This window comes from Megalopta genalis, chromosome 19 (assembly GCF_051020955.1).
Source record: "Megalopta genalis isolate 19385.01 chromosome 19, iyMegGena1_principal, whole genome shotgun sequence".
In the NCBI taxonomy this organism is placed as follows: domain Eukaryota; kingdom Metazoa; phylum Arthropoda; class Insecta; order Hymenoptera; family Halictidae; genus Megalopta; species Megalopta genalis.
The window spans coordinates 515,915-538,735 of record NC_135031.1 but is presented as its reverse complement, the minus strand read 5'-3'; the positions used below and the strand labels follow the sequence as shown (position 1 = coordinate 538,735).

The 22,821-nt window shown below is 39.8% G+C and overlaps 3 protein-coding genes and 1 long non-coding RNA gene across 6 annotated transcripts; 2 read left to right on the top strand and 2 right to left on the bottom strand.

The window, feature by feature from the left end:
* The first annotated feature begins 343 nt into the window (after window positions 1–343).
* On the top strand, window positions 344–4,240 carry LOC117219915 (uncharacterized). Its single transcript, XM_033469467.2, has one exon. The coding sequence runs from the start codon at window positions 344–346 to the stop codon at window positions 4,238–4,240; it is 3,897 nt and encodes a 1,298-aa protein (XP_033325358.2).
* A 10,976-nt stretch (window positions 4,241–15,216) lies between these two features.
* Window positions 15,217–17,181, bottom strand: LOC117221852 (misexpression suppressor of ras 6). The gene is made up of 3 exons (XM_033473135.2): window positions 17,061–17,181; window positions 16,735–16,880; window positions 15,217–15,437 (listed from the first exon to the last, which is right to left on the bottom strand). Exons 1-3 carry the CDS (start codon window positions 17,118–17,120, stop codon window positions 15,284–15,286), a joined length of 360 nt encoding a protein of 119 aa, XP_033329026.2. The 5' UTR covers window positions 17,121–17,181; the 3' UTR covers window positions 15,217–15,283.
* Window positions 16,891–17,573, top strand: LOC143260800 (uncharacterized). The gene is made up of 2 exons (XR_013035072.1): window positions 16,891–17,081; window positions 17,153–17,573. It is a non-coding gene; the product is annotated as an uncharacterized LOC143260800 (long non-coding RNA).
* A 228-nt stretch (window positions 17,574–17,801) lies between these two features.
* On the bottom strand, window positions 17,802–22,762 carry LOC117219680 (uncharacterized). Of its 3 annotated transcripts, none has more exons than XM_076527393.1 (7): window positions 22,366–22,762; window positions 21,988–22,221; window positions 21,649–21,822; window positions 21,368–21,569; window positions 21,101–21,296; window positions 20,494–20,579; window positions 17,802–20,406 (listed from the first exon to the last, which is right to left on the bottom strand). In XM_076527393.1, the coding sequence occupies exons 2-7, from the start codon at window positions 22,172–22,174 to the stop codon at window positions 18,501–18,503; spliced, it is 2,751 nt and encodes a 916-aa protein (XP_076383508.1). In that variant the 5' UTR covers window positions 22,175–22,221; window positions 22,366–22,762; the 3' UTR covers window positions 17,802–18,500. The 3 variants fall into 3 exon arrangements, with proteins under 3 accessions (XP_076383508.1, XP_076383509.1, XP_076383510.1); XM_076527394.1 differs by having other exon boundaries at window positions 22,375–22,762; XM_076527395.1 differs by having other exon boundaries at window positions 22,381–22,762.
* Window positions 22,763–22,821: the final 59 nt, after the last annotated feature.

Here is a 22,821-nt window from a genome sequence, read left to right as displayed (position 1 = left end):
TCCGACCTCTCCGCAGACACCTCGACGACGTCCTCCGACCTCCCCACAGACACCTCGACGACAGACATTTGTCGCAACCTCGACACGAGCGTGCAAAATCTGCAATCTCGATAACCACGCGGCGTTCGCGTGTCCGAAATTTCGCTCCATGACGGCACCAGAAAGAATCGCGACCGCACAAACGCACAAATTGTGCCAAAATTGCTTGTGGCCAGGCCACGCACCCGAAGAGTGCAAGGCGGGACGGTGTCGCGTGTGCAATGGCAAGCACAACACCAAATTGCACCTCGACGCGGCATCCGGGAACGCGTCTCACAAGGACGAATGACAAAACAATACGACCATGGACATGCGAACAGAACGACTCAAAACCCTCATTTCGGACGGACAGACGAACGGTTTATTGACAACCGCCACAGTTTACGTGTTAGATCGCGATCGACAACCGGTTCCATGCCGAACATTGATCGATACATGTTCTAACGCGAATCTTATGACAGACGAACTAGCGCAAAATTTACGATTACCGACGAAACAACAAACCGCGACAATAGAGGCATTAAACCAATTGAACACCATCACCAACCAATTGGTCACAACAACCATTAGATCGAGACTTACGAACTACGAACGGACACTGACTTTCCTGACGATACCGAGAATCGCAGGCCCGCTACCCGACGTGCAAATCGACCGAGCGAAACTAGGCATTCCTCCGAACATCAAATTAGCCGATCCGAATTTCCATCGACCAGAACGAATCGACATGTTGCTAGGGACCGGACCGGCGCTGTCTTGTCTCAGCATCGGGCAATACAATATCTCCAAACGACCCAGCGACGAGTTAATCCTCCAAAAAACTCAATTCGGATGGGTCATTGGAGGTAGCGTCCCGATCCCTACGCCGCGAACAACACGCAACACGTTTTCCACCACCATACAGTTCGATTTACAAAATTTCTGGGAGGTCGAAGAAGGACCCCATAGGCACCATCCAACACTCGATGAGCAGGAGTGCGAAACACATTTCAGCAACAACGTCAAGCGTGACGCGTCCGGACGATACATGGTCGCGTTACCCTTCAACGAAAAAAGGGAGCAGCTCGGAGGTTCTCGGTCGATGGCCCTCAAACGTTTCTTGGCACTCGAGCGGAGATTAGCGCGGAACGACGAATTACGAGAACAATACCACCAAGTAATCAACGAATACCTCGCGCTCGGGCACATGACACAGGTAGACACCGTCGATACACCCGGATTCTACCTACCACACCACGCAGTTGAAAAACCCTCAAGCACGACCACGAAGGTTCGCGTGGTCTTCGACGGGGCCGCCAAATCTACCAGCGGGCTGTCACTGAACGACACTCTACTGACCGGTCCGACCATACAGGACAACCTATTCACCTTATTGATTCGGTTTCGAATGCACGCAGTCGTCCTAACCGCGGACATCGAAAAGATGTACCGGCAATTCATTGTCCGACCGGACGACCGTGCATACCAACGCATCTTATGGCGAGACAGGCACGGCGAAATAGCTACATTCGAGCTAAATACTGTCACTTTCGGACTCTCCTCAGCACCATATCTTGCCATAAGATGCTTACACCAGCTGGCAGACGACGAGCAGGACGCAACACCAACAGCATCAGTAATCCTCAAACGTGATTTGTACGTCGACGACCTGTTGACCGGTGCCGACACGATCGAAGAGGCTCAGGTCATCCAACGGCAAATCACTAGGTTACTGCGAAAGGGAGGTCTTACCATTCGACAATGGGCCTCCAACGAACCCAAACTTCTCGCGGGACTGCACACGGATCTTATCCATCCAAAGATCCTGGGCAATGCAACCGCGATGAAGACGTTGGGCATCTCATGGGACGCGGAGCGCGACACCATTCGCTACTCCGTACAGACAGCCACAACCAACAAGGTGACCAAACGTCACATCCTAGCAACCATCGCCAAAATATTCGATCCATTGGGATTACTCGGACCCGTGACAATACGCGCCAAAATTATCATGCAGCAACTCTGGCAATTGAAGATTGACTGGGACGAATCCCTGCCGGCCAACATCCATACCGAATGGACCGAATATGAGAGGTCGTTACAAGAATTGAATCAAATCGAATTCGGTCGACACGTAAGTCTCAGGAGCGCGGAAAGGCTCGAGATACACGGGTTTTGTGACGCAAGCGAACGGGCCTACGGCGCCTGTCTATACGCACGGGCTATCAATGCACGCGGCCAAATCCAGACCAGCCTAATCTGCGCAAAATCCCGCGTCGCACCCCTAAAGACCGTCACGCTCGCGCGTTTGGAACTCTGCGGCGCCGTCCTCCTAACGTCACTTTACGAAACAGTTCGCGACGCCATCACACAAGACATCCACGCTACCGTTTTCTGGACCGATTCGACGATCGTTCTCAACTGGTTAAACAAACCACCGTCCACCTTAAAAACCTTCGTCGCGAATCGCGTAGCCGACATTCAAGGAAAGGTCGACATCTCGTCATGGCGCCACATCAGATCGAGGGATAATCCGGCCGATCTACTTTCTCGAGGCATCACGCCTGGGAAATTTCTCAACAACGCACTTTGGCGATGCGGACCAGAATGGCTCTCTCAAACAGAGGCCACATGGCCCAACTCGAGATACATCCATTCAAACGACGTACCAGAAACAAAAAAGATCACGTGCCTCGCCACCGCAATCAACCAATCCAACGACATGCTTACCCGGTATTCCTGCATCCAAAAACTACGGCGAATTGTAGCATATTGTCTACGTCTGGTGCCTGCCCGTCGCAACACAGGCCCCTTGACCATCAAAGAGCTACAAGAAGCCAACATCCGCATCATCAGGTCCGTTCAGTCAGTCACATTTACACAAGACATAAAAAACCTAAAATCCGGAGAATTACACCCCAGAAGCAAACTTCGACCTCTGCACCCGTTCCTCGACAACGAGGGTGTCTTGCGCGTGGGGGGTCGCCTCCAAAATTCCACATTAGCATTCGCTCAGAAGCACCCAATTCTATTGCCAAGGAGTCACCACGTGACTGATTTAATCATCCGCGACGCTCACACGAAGGGTCTTCACTCAGGCATCACCGCAACCTTGCACGACGTGCGCCAAACATATTGGCCCATCGATGGAAGGAATGCCACCAGGAAAATTGTACGGCAATGCGTAAGGTGCTTTCGGGTTAATCCCCCCACGGTCGACTACCTGATGGGAAATTTACCTGCGGCACGCGTCACCGAGAGTCGACCATTCCAGAACTCCGGTGTCGATTATTGCGGCCCCTTTTACATAAAGGAACGACGGCATCGAAATCGCACCCGCATAAAGGTATACGTTGCCGTATTTACCTGTTTCGCGACAAAGGCCGTACACCTCGAAGTAGCAGGCGACTTGACAACGGATGCCTTCATGGCGGCACTCAAACGGTTCGTCGCACGCAGGGGGGCCTGCCAAAACATGTATTCAGACAACGGGACTAACTTCGTCGGGGCCGACAACGAACTGAGGGAAATTTACAGGACCCTCCCAACGGACGAAAGATTGCAAACCTTCCTCACCACGAAGGGAATCGCGTGGCATTTCACGCCGGCTCTGTCACCGCATTTCGGGGGACTGTGGGAGGCCGCTGTAAAGGCCTTCAAACATCACCTCAAACGAGTCGTAGGTGAAGAGTTGTTCACATTTGAACAATTCAACACTTTTGTAGTCGAAATCGAAGCCATTTTAAACTCGCGTCCGCTCACTCCCCTCTCTCCCGATCCAAACGATATATCGCCTTTGACTCCTGGTCACTTCCTGATTGGCAGCTCTTTAACGGCCATTGCCGAGACCGATTTCAGGGCAACTCCGGACAATAGATTGTCGACCTGGCAACACATCCAGAAGGTAAAACAAGACTTCTGGACCAGGTGGCACAAGGAGTATATTCACCAACTTAACGTTCGCCACAAATGGACAAGTGGTTCACACCATATTCGAGAAGGGACCATCGTTGTGCTGAAGGAGGACAACACTCCTCCCTTATGCTGGCACCTGGGACGAGTCCAGCAGGTCCATCCAGGAGCTGATGGAATCATCAGAGCAGTCACCGTTCGAACCGCAAACGGCGTCTTCAAACGAAACGTGAAGAAGCTGGCACCACTTCCCGATCCAGAACCTTCACCGCAGTACGACGGGAATCAAGGAAAAACAGACAGTTCATAGTTAATCGTGTTAGTCGATCGTACCGATCAACGGGGGGGAGCATGTTCCATCGCGAAGGAACAAACACGTGGAGTCTTTGCGACCGGGTTTACGACATGGACGTGACCATAGTTAGGCTGCAGTCAAGGACACTTTCACAACCATTTGGCGGCCAGATTGTCCGGATGCCATCCGGACATGGCACAAATCACAAGGCAGACGTTTTTTCTTTCCTTTTACTCATCGTAAATAAGCCGTTTCCTTGACTGCCATAAGGTCTCATAAACCCGGAATTTCCGAAGGGTCAGCCGACGTCGAGCGCGCGACGGGGCCCGCTACCTGAGTTGACCTGACGGAATCTCCAGGGGATGAACCAGGGTCGCAGAGATTCCACGACCCAGCGACTAGCTTCCTACCCCCTCCAGGACAAGTTCCGACGAGGAACCACCCATAAATAGCCGAGCAAACCCGAAAAACGGTCTATTGCAATTTTACCGGTACACGCGAGCAGTCATCCCGCGAGCAATCATTCTCAAGTCACAAGCACTCAGTCTTCAAACCACGCAACAGTACGCGCAACTACCAATCGAACTTGAATCCGATAGCCCAAAATTAATTTGGCGGGCAATCAATCGGCGACTTAGGAACATACGCGTCCACCGTGCAATCCGGGCCTTACAACCCCGGAAGGGTTCATTTCACCGCCCGCGCGTTTCTTACGTCTCCGAGTCAATACAGTAGGAATAGAAAAATATATTGTACTATTCAAGTAAATGGAGACGACCTTGACCAAAACTCCTCCATTTGTAAAAAAAAATGATTACTTACATATTACGAGCCCCTCCATGCTATATAACTTTTATATAAAAATTTCTCAATATCTTTAAAAATAACACTGTTCAAAGTTGTTGATCCACCATGTACATTGTAATATACATTATATATGGTTCATATGTGTACTTTTAGAAACACTTTAACTACAATAAACGTTATATCTAATTTAACAGTTCACTTTCCGTCGCACTTGTTACATTTCCATGCACTCCGTTATTCTCGCTATACCAATCTAATCTGACCTTCCCCAACACAACAGCAGTGCCACCAATCCATGAGATACGTTAATTAGTATTTTATATTAAGAGCAAGATTTGGCACGATACTCAAGGAATTCATTAGTTTTCGCGATGATATGATACATTGCTTCGCGCTTTACAAGAGGGTACAATGTAACTAATCGAATGTCGCATCTATGGCAAACGGAACGTGCTAAGAAATTTTGAGCATGTTCGGAAAATTAATTTCAGATACGATAACGATGTGTCGGAAGAGCAAGATGGACGAGATAGGATCGGAATTATGAGACACGAGAGAAACGGCTGGGCGGCTGCCGCGCGGCTGCCGCAACGCGCCTCAATTATCCTGGCCGCGGCGCAAACAACGAAAGATAACCTTTGACAAACGGGACGCAAAAAATCCAATTAAAACGAACTGCCCACGTGAATTTGATCGTTTCCGCCGGCAATTATCTAAATTACGGTCGAATGTAAACCGTAAATAATTCAGCAGCTCCAAAGCGGCAAGGATGGCCGGCCGCGGGGCGACTCCGCCGTTGAACAATTCGTGCTCCGCAATCCGTGAACCGTCCTCGGACGTTGCCGATGCGGTGATAAACGCTCCGCGGTGGTAAAAGAAGCAGGAAATATAAGCCACGGTTGCATTACCAGGAACAGGTTACGCGATTAAGACACCGGCACGGCGCGGGCTGAAAATCCGGGCCCGGCCCGGCGCGGCGCGGCGTGCCCCGGCGTGCCCCGGCCATACCGGTATTCAAAGAACCGGGACGCGAGTCCGGTCCCAGGCATTTGATACTCGGTATGGGGAGACATTGCGCTCGATCGCGCGTTTCGTGACATCGGCGCTGTTTTTCTAGAAATTCAAGGAATGCTCGACGTCCCTCGGCGTCTCCGAACCCCGCCGCGCCGCGTAACAACCGTGAGGAACCATTGCGCAACCGCTTTCGCGCGAATCACGCCCCTGGAATTCCGAAAACTATCCTTGTCCTGTGATCGCGATCATTTTTCACGGTAACGAACGATCACGGTCTTTCGCGGACAGCTTTTGTTACATCCTACGATACTACTCCAATTCCAATTGCATTTATTCTTGTTGGTATTGCTATCCAGAGTTAGGCACAATTCGTTCGATTGACGAATCATTACGTTTATTCAAAAAATGTTTATTCGAATAAAAGTACAATTTTCATTTTAGTTGTAAGAGTTCGTTCGAAGGAAGATAAGGTTCTTATTCGTTATTCGCAAATGACGAGTAGTTAGGTGTGCGTTTGGAGAAATCATAAACAGAACAGGAAGCCTTGATTACTTGAACGTCACCACTCTTCTTACTTATATATTTCTTTCTCACTAGCACATCATACTAAGGCATGGCTGAACTCAAAGCCGACAATATTACTGCCCACGCCGATATTATACAGAATGTCTCACCTGACTTTATCACCCTTAATTACTCTCGTATCCGTAAAGTTACAAAAACATTGTTCAAGGAAAAATGGTGATATTGTAGGAGAGAAAGTAGGCTATAACTTATCAGTAGTATAGCACATAATAGTAGAAAGAAGGACAAATGTTCAATGTTATTTGAAATTATTAAATGGAACTTCAATAGTTTTCTTAAACGTTACTTTAGATATATGTATAGATAAATTGGCATTGCGAAACAATGTTACATGTGTCATTGTAATTCATGAAGAATGGCTTAGAAATAAATAATCTTTATGCGCAAAGACAAATAACATGTTATATGTGAATGAACTGTTCGCAAATGATTTATTCCTAAATAAACTATTCACGATTAATTTATTCACGGATAAATTGATAGTATCTTCTTCGCGAATAAAATTATTCAATCGTTTATTTATTTGAATAATTATCCAGAGATAAAGTCATTCGACTAATGCCCAACTCTGTTATTATCATTATTATTACTATTATCGGTGTTGTTAATGTTATTTCAATATTCAGCATATTTGTAATATGTATGTGTATCTTTAGGAATTCACCAGCTACTATGTATAATAACCATATTTCATCATTCCACTAAATGGAATGCTTTTAGAAAATTTCTAAGCTACCCTGAATTTGAAAGCAATATCTCAATGACTCAGAATAAATGTTAATCTTAATATTATATTTTTTTTTGCATTCAGATAGAATAAGTATGTCTAAAGCGAATTCTTAGAAATTAGTTGGTTGAGCAGTGGTGTCAGGCTGCCGGCTGAACCGTGACGTCACCGGCGTTCCAATTACTTCGGACTACATATGTACATATGTAGTTCGGTTTTTCCCGCGCGTCGAGGAGAGGCTTCACTTATCTCTCTTCTGACCGAACGAAATGTAGTGCCACGACGCTGGCGCTAGTCGACGCTAGTAGTCGGCCTTCTCCCACTTACCGCTCCTTGCCACGTCACTTGATCCGAACGTCGTGACGTCACGGTTTATCAAGCAGCACTGTGCTTGATTGACACTGTTTCACTGTTTCACTGTTCTCATAGAGAAAGTTCGCATCTGTTGATTTTTTGCGTTTATGTTAAAATTGACTAGTTGAAATGCCAAACCACAGGAAGACATTTAAAGAATTTAAGAATGTTCTCAGATCCTTCACAACGTATTGTCATCAATAAAAGTAGAAATACATGTTTGTTTACCTTACGTCTCCCGCAATCGATGCAAGACAAATATTTATTTCGAATAAAGATCCGCGATCTAGCTATGAGCAACCAAAATAGAGTTTCCCTCATCGGTAATCATGATCGGCAATGAAAATGATTTTTCCATCGTTCATAATTATTACTTGTAACAAAAAACATTTTAGTGAAATAAATCATTGTCGACTGTATTTTATTACTGTTGTAACAGCTAGGGTATCTGCTGTAAATATTATATATTGTTCTATTAATTGCAACTACGCGGGGGGTAGGTAACAAAAAATATTTTAGTGAAATAAATCATTGTCGACCGTATTTCATTTCTGCTGTAACAGCTAGGGTATCTGCTGTAAATATTATATATTGTTTTATTAATTGCAACTACACGCGGGGGGTAGGACCGACCGCGGGATTAAAAGAGCATCTCGAGACGCCGGGTAGCGAAGAGTCGAAAATTATGCGGCACAAGGAGGATTTCCTTACTCGACACTTTCGCATAAGTAGGTGATTCAGATTGTCGCGTCCTTAGAACCACGAAACGTGAAATACGGGCCAGAGGAGCAAGTACAAGTCGCGGGGCAGGGGGGACCCCGCACAAGGAAGCCGAGTTTACGAGATGATTGTCCTAGGGGCCCTATTCATTCGGCATGGAATCTCCAAGCGGATCTCTATTGTAGATTATTGCGCCATTGTCCATTGTCGCGATCCCCCACGACCCGGCTGGGCCCGCCACTCTGGGCCTACCCTTCGCGACGATGAAAAAGAGTCACCACCGCTGTCGGTACATCGAAAAATCAAAGTCCGTTGTAATTGAGAAATTTCTTCTGCGGAGGACACGACAGGCGTCCGTCGTCGGAATTAAAACTATTTCTATATAGTCGAGACCAATATCGTTGTAAATCGGACGACCCCTAGCAACGAAAGTTTACCTTAATTATTAAAATACCGTCGACCAGTAATATTAACCCTTTGTACTCGAGACTATTTTAATGTCATAATGAAGACATTTGTTTCAACCGACAGTATATCCATTTCGTATGATTATTTTTACTTGATACAGAGACGACATAGAACGAGCGCACTTATAGAACAATTCTATTCTCTGACAATTTATCGGATACATACGAATTTAACAATGTGAAAATTCTTTTGAAAATAGTGTAGCAATTTTTAGCGTCGTCCCGGAGTCGTCTCTCGAGTGCAAAGGGTTAAAACTCGCTGTCTTATTAAAGAATTTAGTTGTTGTTAATTAAAGTTGATTGAGAAAAAAGAATTTGATGTTAGATTCGTGATCGGTGCTCTTGAAATCCGTGATATGAACCGTCTCGAAAGCAGCCCGGTTCTCATGGAAGTTCGAAACGCTTCCGCGTAATTACAGGGCGACCGAATAATCGCCGATCCTCGCGGAGCGTTGCATTCAATAATTTCGCGTTTGTTCCCGTCCGGAGCCGGCTATAAATATTTGCAACTTGTAACAGGTGGGGCAGGTCGTAAATTGATTGAACCGGACAGAAGTTGGCGAATTCGATAATTACAGTCCGCGTAAGAAGCGTTTAATAGCGAGGGGCTTGGAGTTTAACGTTCCCGTCGGAATTCGCGGCGTTTGACTTTAAAAGGCAACTGGCCCGAACGTTAGTCACATGTGCGTATGGTTCAATAAAAGCATATTCATCCTCTAGCGGGGCTTAATGGCGTCCCCGTTTGCTCTCTTTGCGGCGGTTTCTCGGCAGAGAGGATTTTCGCGACGTGCTTGCGGACGGTTATGCGGATCGGTAGCGTTGTCCCATTAAAAGGAAGACGCGCGTAGCATGCAAAAAAAACGGGCATCGACCGGGAGAGTTGGCTGGCATCCTGCGGGCCACCGTTCGATGCAAATCGATCGTGCCCCGATCGGCACCTGCGCGTGGGTACATGCGATTACGTATGTATAACTTCGACGAAAAGCGGTCGACGCCGTCATATTTTAGATCTTATCAGGGACGGTATTCTGCCCACGGAGGCTCGATCCTGCCGACCGGGCAATTATTAGTAATTGGCAAATTTTTGTCCCCGTCGTAGTTCACTTTAATGGTCGCACGTGGATAATGCTCGGCGATTCGGACATCTTGTACGTTTTTAAATGGGCCCGGCTGAATACTCCGGCCATATTTAGAGAGAGAATTTATAAATAAATTAGCACGGTTTTTGTCGAAAGTGTATACTTCGGCAAAAACTGAACGACGACATCCATCGACCAGGTAATATATTAATGTCGCAACGAAAAATTCTTCATCACGCGATGCGACGTCATCGAACCGATCTTTTGCTGTCGCTTCATTTCGCGTAGAAGCGAACTTTTTCGATTAAGAAGAAAACTTTTTCAATCAATTCCGACGTGTTCTTTCCAAAATGTTATTGTCTCTATGCGCATAGCTCTTAATTTCAGCTGCTTCATTTTATTTTTGTTTATTTTCATCGATATTTTAATCTAATCGTATTAATTATGGAGTCATTAACAACCATGCGTTTTACAGAATTAACATAGATGATATGCACACATAGTTCAACAGGACACGGTAGAAAAAAGACGATGAGACAGAAAGTCGCAAGGAGATGAAGATGAGAGAAAGTTCAAATCAAGATTAGTTTTCCATGGGCATGCTTATGATCACCGACATGTTTAAGAGCAGTTTAATTTCACGCATTTATGGCAAAAGTGGTTCGATGAAATGCAAAACTGTGGAGACATTGGCAGAATTTAAACGTATTATTACGTTATTGTTGATGTATTGAAACTATTCCTAAGAAGGAATACATTTTTATTCAACCCCTGTTTTCTGTAATTGATGCAGGACATTTTTTCTGCATATACAAATTATCTCACAATGATATCATAAACTTCTAACGGAAAGTCAAGCAAACGAGTTTTATTCCAAACTGCATCGTACGATATACAAGAACAATTTTATCGAAGAAAAATATACATATAATAAAAATACTGCTCTATATATAAAACGGGAATCTCAGCACAATCTCGGCAAATTATTTTGTCGAATTCGCGAGCGTAAATGTAAGGAGAGCGAGGGTTCAATGAATGAGAAGAAAGGATTTTTCGAGACCGCTATGTACATCTAACGGAATAGCCCTTTAATCACGATACACATCTGACGAGGAATCGCCTGGCGCAAGCACTCAGAGGAGTCCCGACAACGGCATAATTCGCGTGCTTCACTCACAGTACGCAGGACATATATCCACGGTAATTCGAGAAACATAACTCAAGTCCCTGCGGAGCGCTACATCACGGCCACCAGTTTCTTGGCAGATATCGCCGCGGCGCACCGTGTCGGCTTCCCTTTGCTACTTTACCGGACTTTTTCCTTTTATCTTTCCTACCCCCCCCCCCCCCTCTCCTCCCTTGCCCCTCGCTGCTCTACAATGTCTTATCCCTTCCAGTAGCTTTAACCGACTGTGACAATTTTTCATCGTCGCGTGTAACCACGGTTGCGACGATGTAAACCGATACCCGAGAGACCTCCATGCTGGTAAATAGGGGAGCCGAAAATCTATACATATACGGAGTCGCTTCTTGCCCACAGGTACATAACAGAACGCACCACTGTTTATTAAGGGGTCAGGGTACTTTGAAAATTTGAAAAGATTGAATTTCTTCTTTTTTTCTGTACTGTACAATAAATTGTTCCTAATTAACGCTCAGATTGTGCACAAAAATGGACAATTTGGAAAGAGCTCATTTTTATAAAAATGAGCCGCATGGCTTCTCTTCCCAAATTGTCCATTTTTGTGTATAACCTGAGCGTCAATTAGGAAGAATTGACCGTAGTTCGTAAGTCCCCAAATTTTCGACTATTAGAAAACCACGAAGGCATTAGTAAAAATCGCATTAAAAATTTACAAATAAGTATAAAAATCCAAGGCATTAGAAGGTTGTTGGCAAAGCCGTTCCCGAAACAAAATTGTAGATAAACAATAAATAAACTGCGAGTAACTGACAACCGGTAGCTTTCAGTAGTTAAGAATTAAATTACCGAAGAACTAGCTAAACGTGTCGCGTTATGGTCGCGCGGTGTAATTACACGGGGATCAAGTTATAAACTATGATATTACACGTTCGTCGAAGCCGCACAATACGTCAAGTTTTAAATGTCTACATCGAACTTCCGTTCGTAACGGAGCAGCAATAATTTGTATCGTCGAACGACGCGCATACAAAGAGCCATGACAGAACAATAAAACCCGTATACTTCATGAATCATGTTCAAACTTCATTATACGGTACGCAGGAACGTTGCAGTCGGTGTTACGACTTTCAGCGCTTCATCGTTGCATCATGATTCGCGTGTAATGGTTCTGTTTTATCGTTCGAACAAGCCCCGATTTCCAAACGCTTGAGTGGCTATTACTCTGATACCTGCGTCTCTCGCAAACAGTTAACTAACCACTGACGATAGTTGAATTAACAAATTATGTTTCTACGAATAAAAATATATTCGACTAGTTGGTTCCTTATCGTAAACGTAAATTAGTAACATAATTAATTCGTGTTAATATGCACATTTTCTTGCAATTATATACAATAACGAACAAATTTTACGTATAACTAAACAGCGGAACTGTACGTGAAACTAATATTATATTAGTAATAGTAATTATTAGAAACAAAAACCAAACGGAAATATTGTTCTTTCTTTAGCAGTTTCAATAAGTTGAGAATAAATGTTGGAATAGGTTTCAGTAGAATGTTGTAGGGGATTTGAAAAACATAATTTTTAATTTGCACATTTTGCATATTGCATACATTTTACACGTTGCATATTTTTTGCATGTACAATCGAATCTCGACAATTCGAATCTCAAAGAAAGAAGTAAAATCTTCAGGTTTTGATTTATCGAAGTCTTCGAGTAAAACAGGTTTATCGTACGAAAATTCGACTTGCAGAGGGCGTGTACAAGAGTTAATAATTAGCTGATTGAAAACCACGCGAAGTATGTCTTTGCATAATTTCGTCTGCAACTTTTAAAATAATGGAAAGAATGCTTTAGGAATTCCTAGGAATGCACTAGGAATTCCAAATACGATAGTGTTTGTGCAAAAATTTAGTGGCTCTTGGTTACGCGTGTTGCCATCTAGCGGCACCTGGGCTGAGTAAGTAACAATATCTCGGCAATACTCATTGGGCGACGTTTAAAAACGTTAACATGGCGGCACGCTGACCCGTCAAAAACGCTGAAAATTCGTCAACTTTGGATACATATAACTTTTGAACCAATGAAATCCGCGCTTTGAAACTTGCAATTTCAGCGTTTTCTCATCGATATCTATGGGAATACACCATGCGAAATCGATAAATTTTGGTCCCCTAAGGAATACTTTAACCACGAGTATCCGGTACTCTTATGCAGAAATAATTCGATATAAATCATTAAAACTTAACAAAACCATTATGCATCTAGTGTCGAAGCACCAGACGAAACTGATGCAAGATATTGGAGAAAATACACGTATGCATTAATTACGTTCTGTGATGTTGAAAAGACATTTTCGGCATACAAATTAATCTTTATCGAGAAAATACATCAACTTACCGTTGATAATATGGAAAAAAATCATAGTTACATATTATAATGCAAATTGAAACAGTAAATGAAACATTATACATTGTTACATACATAACATTGTATAATTATTTTGCATATATTTAGCATATATTTTGCATATATATTTGCATATATTTTTGCATATTCTGCATGAAGATCCGCTGTCTACTTATCACCAATACCAGCGTTACTCTTCCTTCCGTTTACAGGAAAAATCAAAAGTGTGTTTGAAAATAATATATATTTCTACGAATTTGAAATACGTGTGTGTGTGTGTGTCATTCTTTTTTATTAAACCCACGGTAAAAGTATCGATCTTTATATTGTTTCAAATTTGAATCACAAACGCATAAAACAAGCAGTTTGTAACATTTCAGTAATACCGTAGCACGTATCACTAGACTCAGAACCTAAGTGGAACATAGATACCACTGGAGAACATCCTACGTTCCAGTTATTATGTCCTCGTTATGGAGTCACGATAATCATGATGCTTCACTTAATTGCATCGTTCCCATTGTCTTGTATGCATTGAAATCACGCGACCAACGAAAGTAAGATGCTACCACGCCTGGGTACTAAAGTCTTCTACCACCTGTCGTCAATTTTCTGATGCTTGTCTCGGATACGGGAGGACACATGCAACATTATGCTGCGGCTATCCTGAATGTACACGAAGTAGCATGTTCGTGTATGCTAATCGCCGCAAGACCGGGCACTTGACCAGTGCTCTTGCAAGTGAAAAATAATTCTAGATTTAAACGATGTGCTCTGACGATCTATCGCTTACCGGCTCCTCTAACATCCCTCATAACCTGCATACAAACTACATAGCTCCGGTAGCTTGACCATTAAGTAGACTATTAAGTCCAACATAAATTTATACTCATAATTATTTTGTGCATAATAATGTAACCGTTAGAATTTTGCAAAATTAAATTGATATACATTGATCAACTTATTGAAAATTGCTATTGGCACTAGTACTATCAAACCAGTTAAAATTATTGAATCGTGGGGCAATTTTGCAATAAATTTCATAACTAGTCTGCGGATTTTTATGCAAAATAAATATGTCCTTCATCTGTTTCAGATAACTGGGGCCACGTTGGAAATTCTTTCCCTTTTTGATAATTTTTGTAGTAATAAAAAACAACATATTAAGAGTTTTCTATTTCGTTATAATCTTTCTAGTGTTTCCAATTGCACCTATTTATTTTTGTCCTAAATATATGAAATCTGCAGTCTAATTATAGTAGAAATTATACGTTTGAGTAAATCCAATTTTGTCGTTGTTATAAAACAGTATAGATTAGTTGTGTTTAACAAATTCAGTTGTTGCATTTTTAATTTCAAACATGTCTATATGTTTAATACAAATATAACCTAATACTGTATATTATGTACAAACACATTATATCTGTATACCCTGTAAATGCGTCCATTTTTCCATAATCATTGCGTAACAGTAGAAAGCAAAAGCTTATCGATAAAACAACAGAAATATACAATTTAATATAAAAGTTTATTTTCTCTAACCTAAACTGCTATATTTTTGTTATAGGTCTCAATGGACTTTGTATCCGCTGTGCATTTAGTTCGCAATAGCAGCTTGATTAATATCAGTGACCTTCGTGTTACGGTCACGACAATGGTAAAGGATCGTTGGTTTTAATGAGACACCTCCAATTACCTGTTCACTATGACACCTGATGAAAATGAAATGATATAATGCACCAGGACTCTTACCTTATTGAGCCGGTATCCTTATGCTTGCCGATGAGGAAGGTTGTCACGCCATCGTTCATCTGATTTGCCCACGGTGGTTTGACCCAGATCAGGTGCCTCAGGTGGCCAGCGTAGGCCGCGGGTAACATCCAATTTTCGATGCTAATTTCACTGTGCCAGAAACACAGTATTAGTATCTGAAAAATACTGTGCTCGTCGCGCAAAAAAAATTCACTAAACTCGAAACTATTCTTCCAAACAAGTTTATCATTTCGGACGAAAGTATATTCTTTACGGAATGACTCCTGATCCTGTGCAATCCCTTCAGTGTTGTGTTTCGTAAACCCAAAATTTCGGGCGAGCACGATTATTCAAATTATTCGTGTATTTTACCTATTCCATTGTAGACTAAATATGTAATTTAAAGATAAGAGGAACAATTGACACTTCGACTGCCACGTCATCTATACGTGGATGACGGAATTATTTGCTCAGATTTGAAAATTAATCTTTACGCTAATCTATTATATCTTTCTACTTTTATTAAAATTCGCAAGATATACAACTTAACTTTGCAATTTTCAAAGAAGATATTAACTGAGATAATTATTTATCTCGAAAAAGCTTAGTTTTCGTAAGGTTGATCCTTATTACGTGCAACACTTTCAACAGCATAGAAAATTGGGGGTCTATGTTTGTTACAAACTTTTAAACGCTCGAAAGTACTTGATTACCTGTATCTTTTAATTATTTCAAAAGTTACTTGTTTATATAGCTAATAAGTAACCAACTCTGAGTCGATCCTTCGAAAAATCGATCTTAGATACCCTGCTTACCGACAGAGCATACATCACTGTACAGATAGCTGCTTATCCACAGGTGCTCTTTAACCTAACTAACAAACAAACCTAATTAATTAAAGACATTTTATGAATTTCTAGAAATTCAATTTTTTCTAATTCGCTATCTTTTAAATGTATTGCATACATGACTATAAATTCCTGGGATGCTTAAAATGTATCGATGAGCACAGTAATTAAAAAGTATAAGTTATAGAGAATTATATTGCAGAAAGTTCATATCAGTATAATAATTCATTTGTACGCATTTTTTTTTTTAACAAAATATCACAAATAACACTAGTAATAATCAATACTTTTAAATAATAATTGCAAAGTTATTTGCAATTAATTATGCTACAAATCGCAAATCAATCATTTTGAAATGATAGAGCTACAATAATCAGAAATACTATGACTAATAAAATAATCTTGGAACTGCAGAAATTTAAATCAGCAACTTAGGTTATTTTAATTATTAGGACAGCAGAGCCTGATTTGTTCTAAAGCAAAGCGAACGAATTGTAATTTTAAATCGTAGTAATTGCGGAAAATTAAAGAATATTGTGATCAGCACATTAACAATTAATTTATACCCGAAATATACATAATGAAATACTTGTGTATACCTGAATAGTTGATTTTTGTCCCAAACGGTGTCAGCGGACATCGCTTTTGGTATGAGCATATCAGGATGAGAATCCAAATGTATGAACGTGTTTCCTTCAAACGGAAGATGCTTCGAGCCCAGACAGCGATAAATAAACGGCAGCACCTGCGACGAAGCGCGCGAAAAGTTGTCGCATTCAAATTTTCGCGTGATTACGCCTGGTCACGTGAGCTACGTCACTGCCAGACCAACGACCAGCGCCTCTAGCGTGCCATGACGGAAACGCGTACGGAACAAGTTAGGATGTAAACAAACAAAGAAAACGTTGACCATTCGAAAGCCTACCTCGTCGTGACCTTCCACCACGTAAGTCGGGACCCTTTTGAAATATTTCCTCGAGAACATGTTTCTATCGCGCGCACTACGAATACTTACAGACACACCTAAATTCGAAAGAAAAGAAAAGATCGATAATCGTACTAATTATCACGATATGTAACGCACGACCCACGACCGCGATTAAGAGACGCCTTCACGCGAAAGCACGTGGTGACCGACTGAAGTATGCCAGGCGGACAGCTCAAACGATTATTTTGCGAATAAAGGACGGACACGAGGAGGCGCGTACCCCAAATTCTCACGAGACGAGTTTCGTAAGGTGGCTTTCCCCCCCCCCCCTTGCATGCCCCTCAAAGAAACGCCTTAGAAACCTGATCTCTCTAACTCACAGCCGGCCTGCAATGAACAAATATGTAAATAAGGTCATTTTACATTTCCTATATACAGCGTAAAAATTAGTAATAACTAGGCTGTGGATCTTTATGTAAAATAAAAATGTTTGATTTGTTATAAACAGAAGTTAAATCGAAATTGATTTAATTTCTCAACAATTGTAATGAATTGCTGAATTTTTTAAATTCAGTCATAAAATAGTCAAATATCTGCGATACGTGTGGAATAGTAATTTAAGATAACATGAATTGTTTAAATTATATATATATATATAGAAATTCGTCAGATCTAAATGATATTTTACTAAACATAATTTTCTATATATCTAGAAAAACCGAATGAACAGAATGCACAGAAATTGAGAACATATGTATTTCAAGAGCATCTAATTAATGAAGCATTTTCTCTCTGCTTCTCTTATCAAATTGATAATAACAGAGTGATAAATTTTAATATTGTTACTGGCTTATGTTTCACCTATAGATATTTATTATAAACGCATAAAAATCTGTAATCTAATAATAATAATAATAATAATAATAATAATAATAATAACAGTACGACGTTATTTTACAATCCTGATCATCCGTCGGAGTACCGACATTGTATAAAATGAAGGCATTTTACACATAGAATGCCTGGCGTTTTTTAGGCAAAATATGAAATATCCAAGAATTATTTTAATATTATACATACTTTTCCTAGACATTGACTGGGTTAGAGTTTTATTAAAATAGGTTAGGTAATTATTAAAATAATTCTAGGATATTTCATATTTGCCTAAAAGCGTCAGACATACTGTACAATGCCTGCTTTTCATACATTGTCGGCAACATATACATAAGCTACGTCTTATAAATTTATTTCTTAATACAATACTTCAATATATAAATAACTATATCTGTACAAACATAATCTCGTTTTTACTTTAAATTAATTGCATCGTAGTTGGTATATATGCGAACGAACCTATGAAAGTGTTTACAAAATCTTGAAGAATAATACAATATTTTTTATCACATACAGGAATTGTTTAGATCTACAGTGTCCACTTCATTGTGTCCACCCATAAAGTATCTGCGATTTATACAATTCCATATGTAAACGGTCTGTTTCAGCTCTTAATGATGTTAAAAATTGTTCAATATTCATTTTGTCTTCGTTAATATCTTTATTCGGTGAATGATAATATGTGGTGTCGGTTTTTAGATCATTTAAATTTCCTATATGTTGTAACTCTTCTTGGTCCACAATTGTATATTCTTGTTCAGTTTCTTCTGACTCATCGATTTCATTTTCTACACATTCGTCTTCATTCAATTCATCGTTTGCTGCTTCATTTCGTATTATTATTAATAATTCATCAAACGAATTTTCTTTTACAACTTGTAATTTTTGAAGGATGTTATATTGCTTAGCTTCGCTTATGGACGCTATAAAATCTATTATTTCTAATAATTTTTCGCCAGGATAAGGGTTTGACCTAAAATACCGCAATGCGTTGCGATAATCGTCTATATCGGACTTTGAAATCATGAGATTCGGCATATATTCGTCTTCTTTAACAGGGTATGGAAAATATGCATTAAACTCTTTGTCTGATTTTCTATGCAATGTTTTGAAATCTTCTATTTCTCTATATAGCTGCAATAAATCTGTATCCAATGAGCCAGAATACAGATAGGTATCGTTGACTTCCTCTTCATTCCGTATTTCTGGATAAATGCACAAAATTGCTTGTTTCTGTACATTAAAAAATGTTTTGAGCTTCTTAATATGCTCAAAGTATAGCAATCGTTGTATAGATTCTGTCATAGTTTCCAATATGTAATTTAATAATCCAATTTCAAGATTCAATTTTTGTTTCCACGCGGTTGCCTGTTTTATTTGCATTTCTTCAGGTTTTTCGTCAATGTAGTTTTTACTGAAATCTGTCATACTGAAATAACAAAAAGAATTGATTATTTCATTCTGATGATCTTGATGATCTGGATCCGCTGTCGGTGACTCTGTATTTGTAGTAATATCTATAGTAGATTCTTCATCCAATTTTTTGCTAGGAAAATTATAACTTAAACGTTCAATAATGTTTTCAATATCAGTATCGGATAGATCAGCCTGTCGCACGTCCGTCAAGTCAACTTCAAACTCCGTTTCCTCATTAGCTTTTTCCCAATCAGAAGGACTGTCTGGAACAGGGTCTAATTTAAATTTATGTATAACCTTTGGTTGCAGTGTACTATAACATTTGACTTCTATTTCTTTTCCCTTCTCACTTTTATCATCACTATTTTCCAAACATGAGTACCTCGCTTTAAATTTATTTCTTTTATGGATATTTCTAGTATTTTTAATTACAGTGCCTTCTTCTACATTGTTTGTGGACTGTGCATTATTCGTAATTACGTTGTCTTCGTTTCCAAAATCTTCATCACTGTTTAAATTTTTATCATTTTCTAATCGAATTCTATCATCTATTGTACTTGAATCATTTACACTTGCGGTAGATATATCAGATCTTAATGCACTTCCTTTAGCTTCAGATTTTGCAAAAACTTTTTCGAGTTTGCTAACAGGAATAGTCCAAATATTATCTGGATTTGTAGGGAGTTTAAGTACATAAAAGTTTGAGCCACCAACTGAGCCTAATAATTGTGCGAATGTTTCAAGTTCGTTGTCTGCAATTATTGTGATTGAAATACCATACGATCCATAACGACCAGCTCTTCCTATTCTGTGCAAATATGTCGCTGGATCTGTAGGCGAATCGAAGTTAACGACTAAATTGACATTGTCTGCATCTATACCTCTTGCAGTTAAATCTGTCGTTAGCATTATCCTACATTTAAATGTTTTTAATTTATTGATTGCTTCAAGTCTTTTCTTCATGTCTTGATTCCCGGCAATATAAGTCGCCGTGAAACCCATAGAATTAATTTTGTTGCATACAGATTGTGCTCTGAAACGAGAACAGAAATTTTATCTCAAATATAAAACGTTATTTCTTATCTGAGCATAACAAGAATTATTAAGATACAATACTCACCTTGATTGATAATTCGAAAAGACCAGGCTTTGTTTGAACTGAACTTTATTAAATATTTTTATCAGTTGATCTACTTTTATTTGGACCTAATATACAAAGTGGATATGAGTATCGTATAGCAAAATAATTATGTACAGGATATTTAAAATTTCCGCCATTTAAAAAAGCATTTAAAGAGTATACGACACGAACGACGATACAAGTTGAAAATTTTGTAACGTACGTTAACAAATGCATAGCGATTTTTAAACAACTTCAATATTTTTTATGATCTACTGTTTAAAAGTTATTTGAAATAACAGAAATACATATATATTCTGCATAGATTTGTTTTAACCCCTTGCCGTACTCTTTCCTTCACAATTACAATGATTAGAACTTTTTCAATCGCAATAATTTCTTCTAAGAAAAAGAAATTTTATATTTATTGTCTGTTTACATCTATTTGAATGTTTAAATATTGGTGACAAGAGAATAGAAATTGATTTCGACTTAAAGGAACGGAACAACACTCATACCTAACAGCTTGTTACTAGAAATCTTCACCACAAATTTGAATCGTTAAAGTATGGCAAGGAGTTAATGAAATATCACAAACAAATCAAACCTGTTTCATTGCATTTGGATGAAAGGGAACGATAGCTACAAATTGTTTTAATCCAATAAGTATCGGACCATCATTATCTGGAGATGTTAAAACTGGAGAACACATATATGTTGATAAAAAGGTTTCAAGATCACCAGGGTAAGTTGCGCTCGATGCTATTACTTGTTTACTCAATGGTAATTTTGAAAAAATAAAGCTGAAAATTTTAAAAGATTATAAATGATTATTTGTTTCCAATAATAACAGTATAAATTTTATTGTACTAACTTAATGTCCTTCTGAAAATTGCTTTCCATTAATTTGTCAGCTTCATCTAGAATAAATAATCTAACATTTTCAACTACTAGCAGTCCTTTCTCAATTAAATGTCTAATTCTTCCCGGAGCACCAACAGCTATATGACAACCATTTACTTTCTTTTTATCACCTTCTAGAGCCATTCCTCCAATAAATACTTCAACTTTTAAGCCTGAAACATTAAAATGGTATTTATATTTCAATTCTTTAGTGTAATAAGAATATTTTACCAACTTTCCCATGAAATCTACCATTCATTTCACATCCTATGGATGAGCAAACTTCTGAAATCTGAACTGCAATTTCTCTGGTTGGTGCTAGCATTAATACTTGCACAGATGGTACTTGTACATTGACCATCTCAAGTGCTATCACACAAAATACTAATGTTTTACCAGTCCCCGATTTGGCACGCATAATAAGATCTATAACCATTGATTAATATTATTACTTATGAGCTATTGAAAACATGGTAAATATTAGGTGGACCGGAAAGTTATGTCGTTTGTTTACATTAAATTCAAACAGATAAATATGTGCAGAAACGACATTACTTTTCAGTCCCCCTAATACAAATCCACAAAACCAACCAAATCCACACCGTCCTAATGGAATCGCCTTCAACTGTATCGGCGATGGTTTCTCAAATCCACAACCGAATAATCCATCCAGGATCTTTTGAGAAAATCCCATTTGAAAAAATGTGACATCTTCTTTTATTTTAATATCCTGCGTGTGAGGTTTTTTGTGTATGTCATGTGCAATAATATGAGCCATTCTTCTTTGAAATATTGTTATACCACTTATATGTAACTGTAACAAAACTTTAAAAACACAGTCATATATTCACCTTTTGATTTAGTATTTAATATGTTTGTATAAATTATAATATGTTTAAAAAAATGACATATTTATATAAATTATATTTATTACTTTATACACTAGTATAATGAAAACAGAATATTTACATAATATACTTCAACCTTAATCTCCACCCGCATAAAATGCGTCTCAGTATTTACTTTTTATAAACTATCATTAAATAATTAATAAATATCCGCGACTAAATTAGAGATCATATATAATATCAAAGATCACTAGTATTATAAATCATTGTTATTGAATGATTCCGGGTGCCGCTAGTAAAGTACATACACTGTGCACTTTACAAAGGTTAACTCATAGAATTACTACAGTATATAGTGCTACCATATAACGAACCTTTGCGGGGGTAAAGCATTTAGAAAAATGAGGGCATGTAGAGAAACTGATTTTCTCTGATTGGTTAACGCTTCGCAGCAAAACAGTTCTGCCCCCACAGTTTTAGAGGGCTTTCCGAAACCTGCGAAACTCTTCCTATCCGAGCCTACCTTTGCGACTGGAGGTAATTAATTCGTATTGCAAATTTGCAAATTACAGGTATC

What these genes read in the sequence shown, in the direction of transcription:
- LOC117219915 (XM_033469467.2), top strand. Translation starts at nt 344, where the DNA reads ATGGACATGCGAACAGAACGACTCAAAACCCTCATTTCGGACGGACAG.
- LOC117221852 (XM_033473135.2), bottom strand. Translation starts at nt 17,120, where the DNA reads ATGTTCTCGAGGAAATATTTCAAAAGGGTCCCGACTTACGTGGTGGAA. An exon ending in TGGTGGAAGGTCACGACGAG is followed by an intron (nt 16,881 to 17,060) that starts GTAGGCTTTCGA and finishes GCTTCGTCGCAG; the next exon opens with GTGCTGCCGTTTATTTATCG. An exon ending in GACAAAAATCAACTATTCAG is followed by an intron (nt 15,438 to 16,734) that starts GTATACACAAGT and finishes TTTCTGGCACAG; the next exon opens with TGAAATTAGCATCGAAAATT.
- LOC117219680 (XM_076527393.1), bottom strand. Translation starts at nt 22,174, where the DNA reads ATGGCTCATATTATTGCACATGACATACACAAAAAACCTCACACGCAG. An exon ending in CATAGGATGTGAAATGAATG is followed by an intron (nt 21,570 to 21,648) that starts GTAGATTTCATG and finishes TTAATGTTTCAG; the next exon opens with GCTTAAAAGTTGAAGTATTT. An exon ending in AATTTTCAGAAGGACATTAA is followed by an intron (nt 21,297 to 21,367) that starts GTTAGTACAATA and finishes TAAAATTTTCAG; the next exon opens with CTTTATTTTTTCAAAATTAC.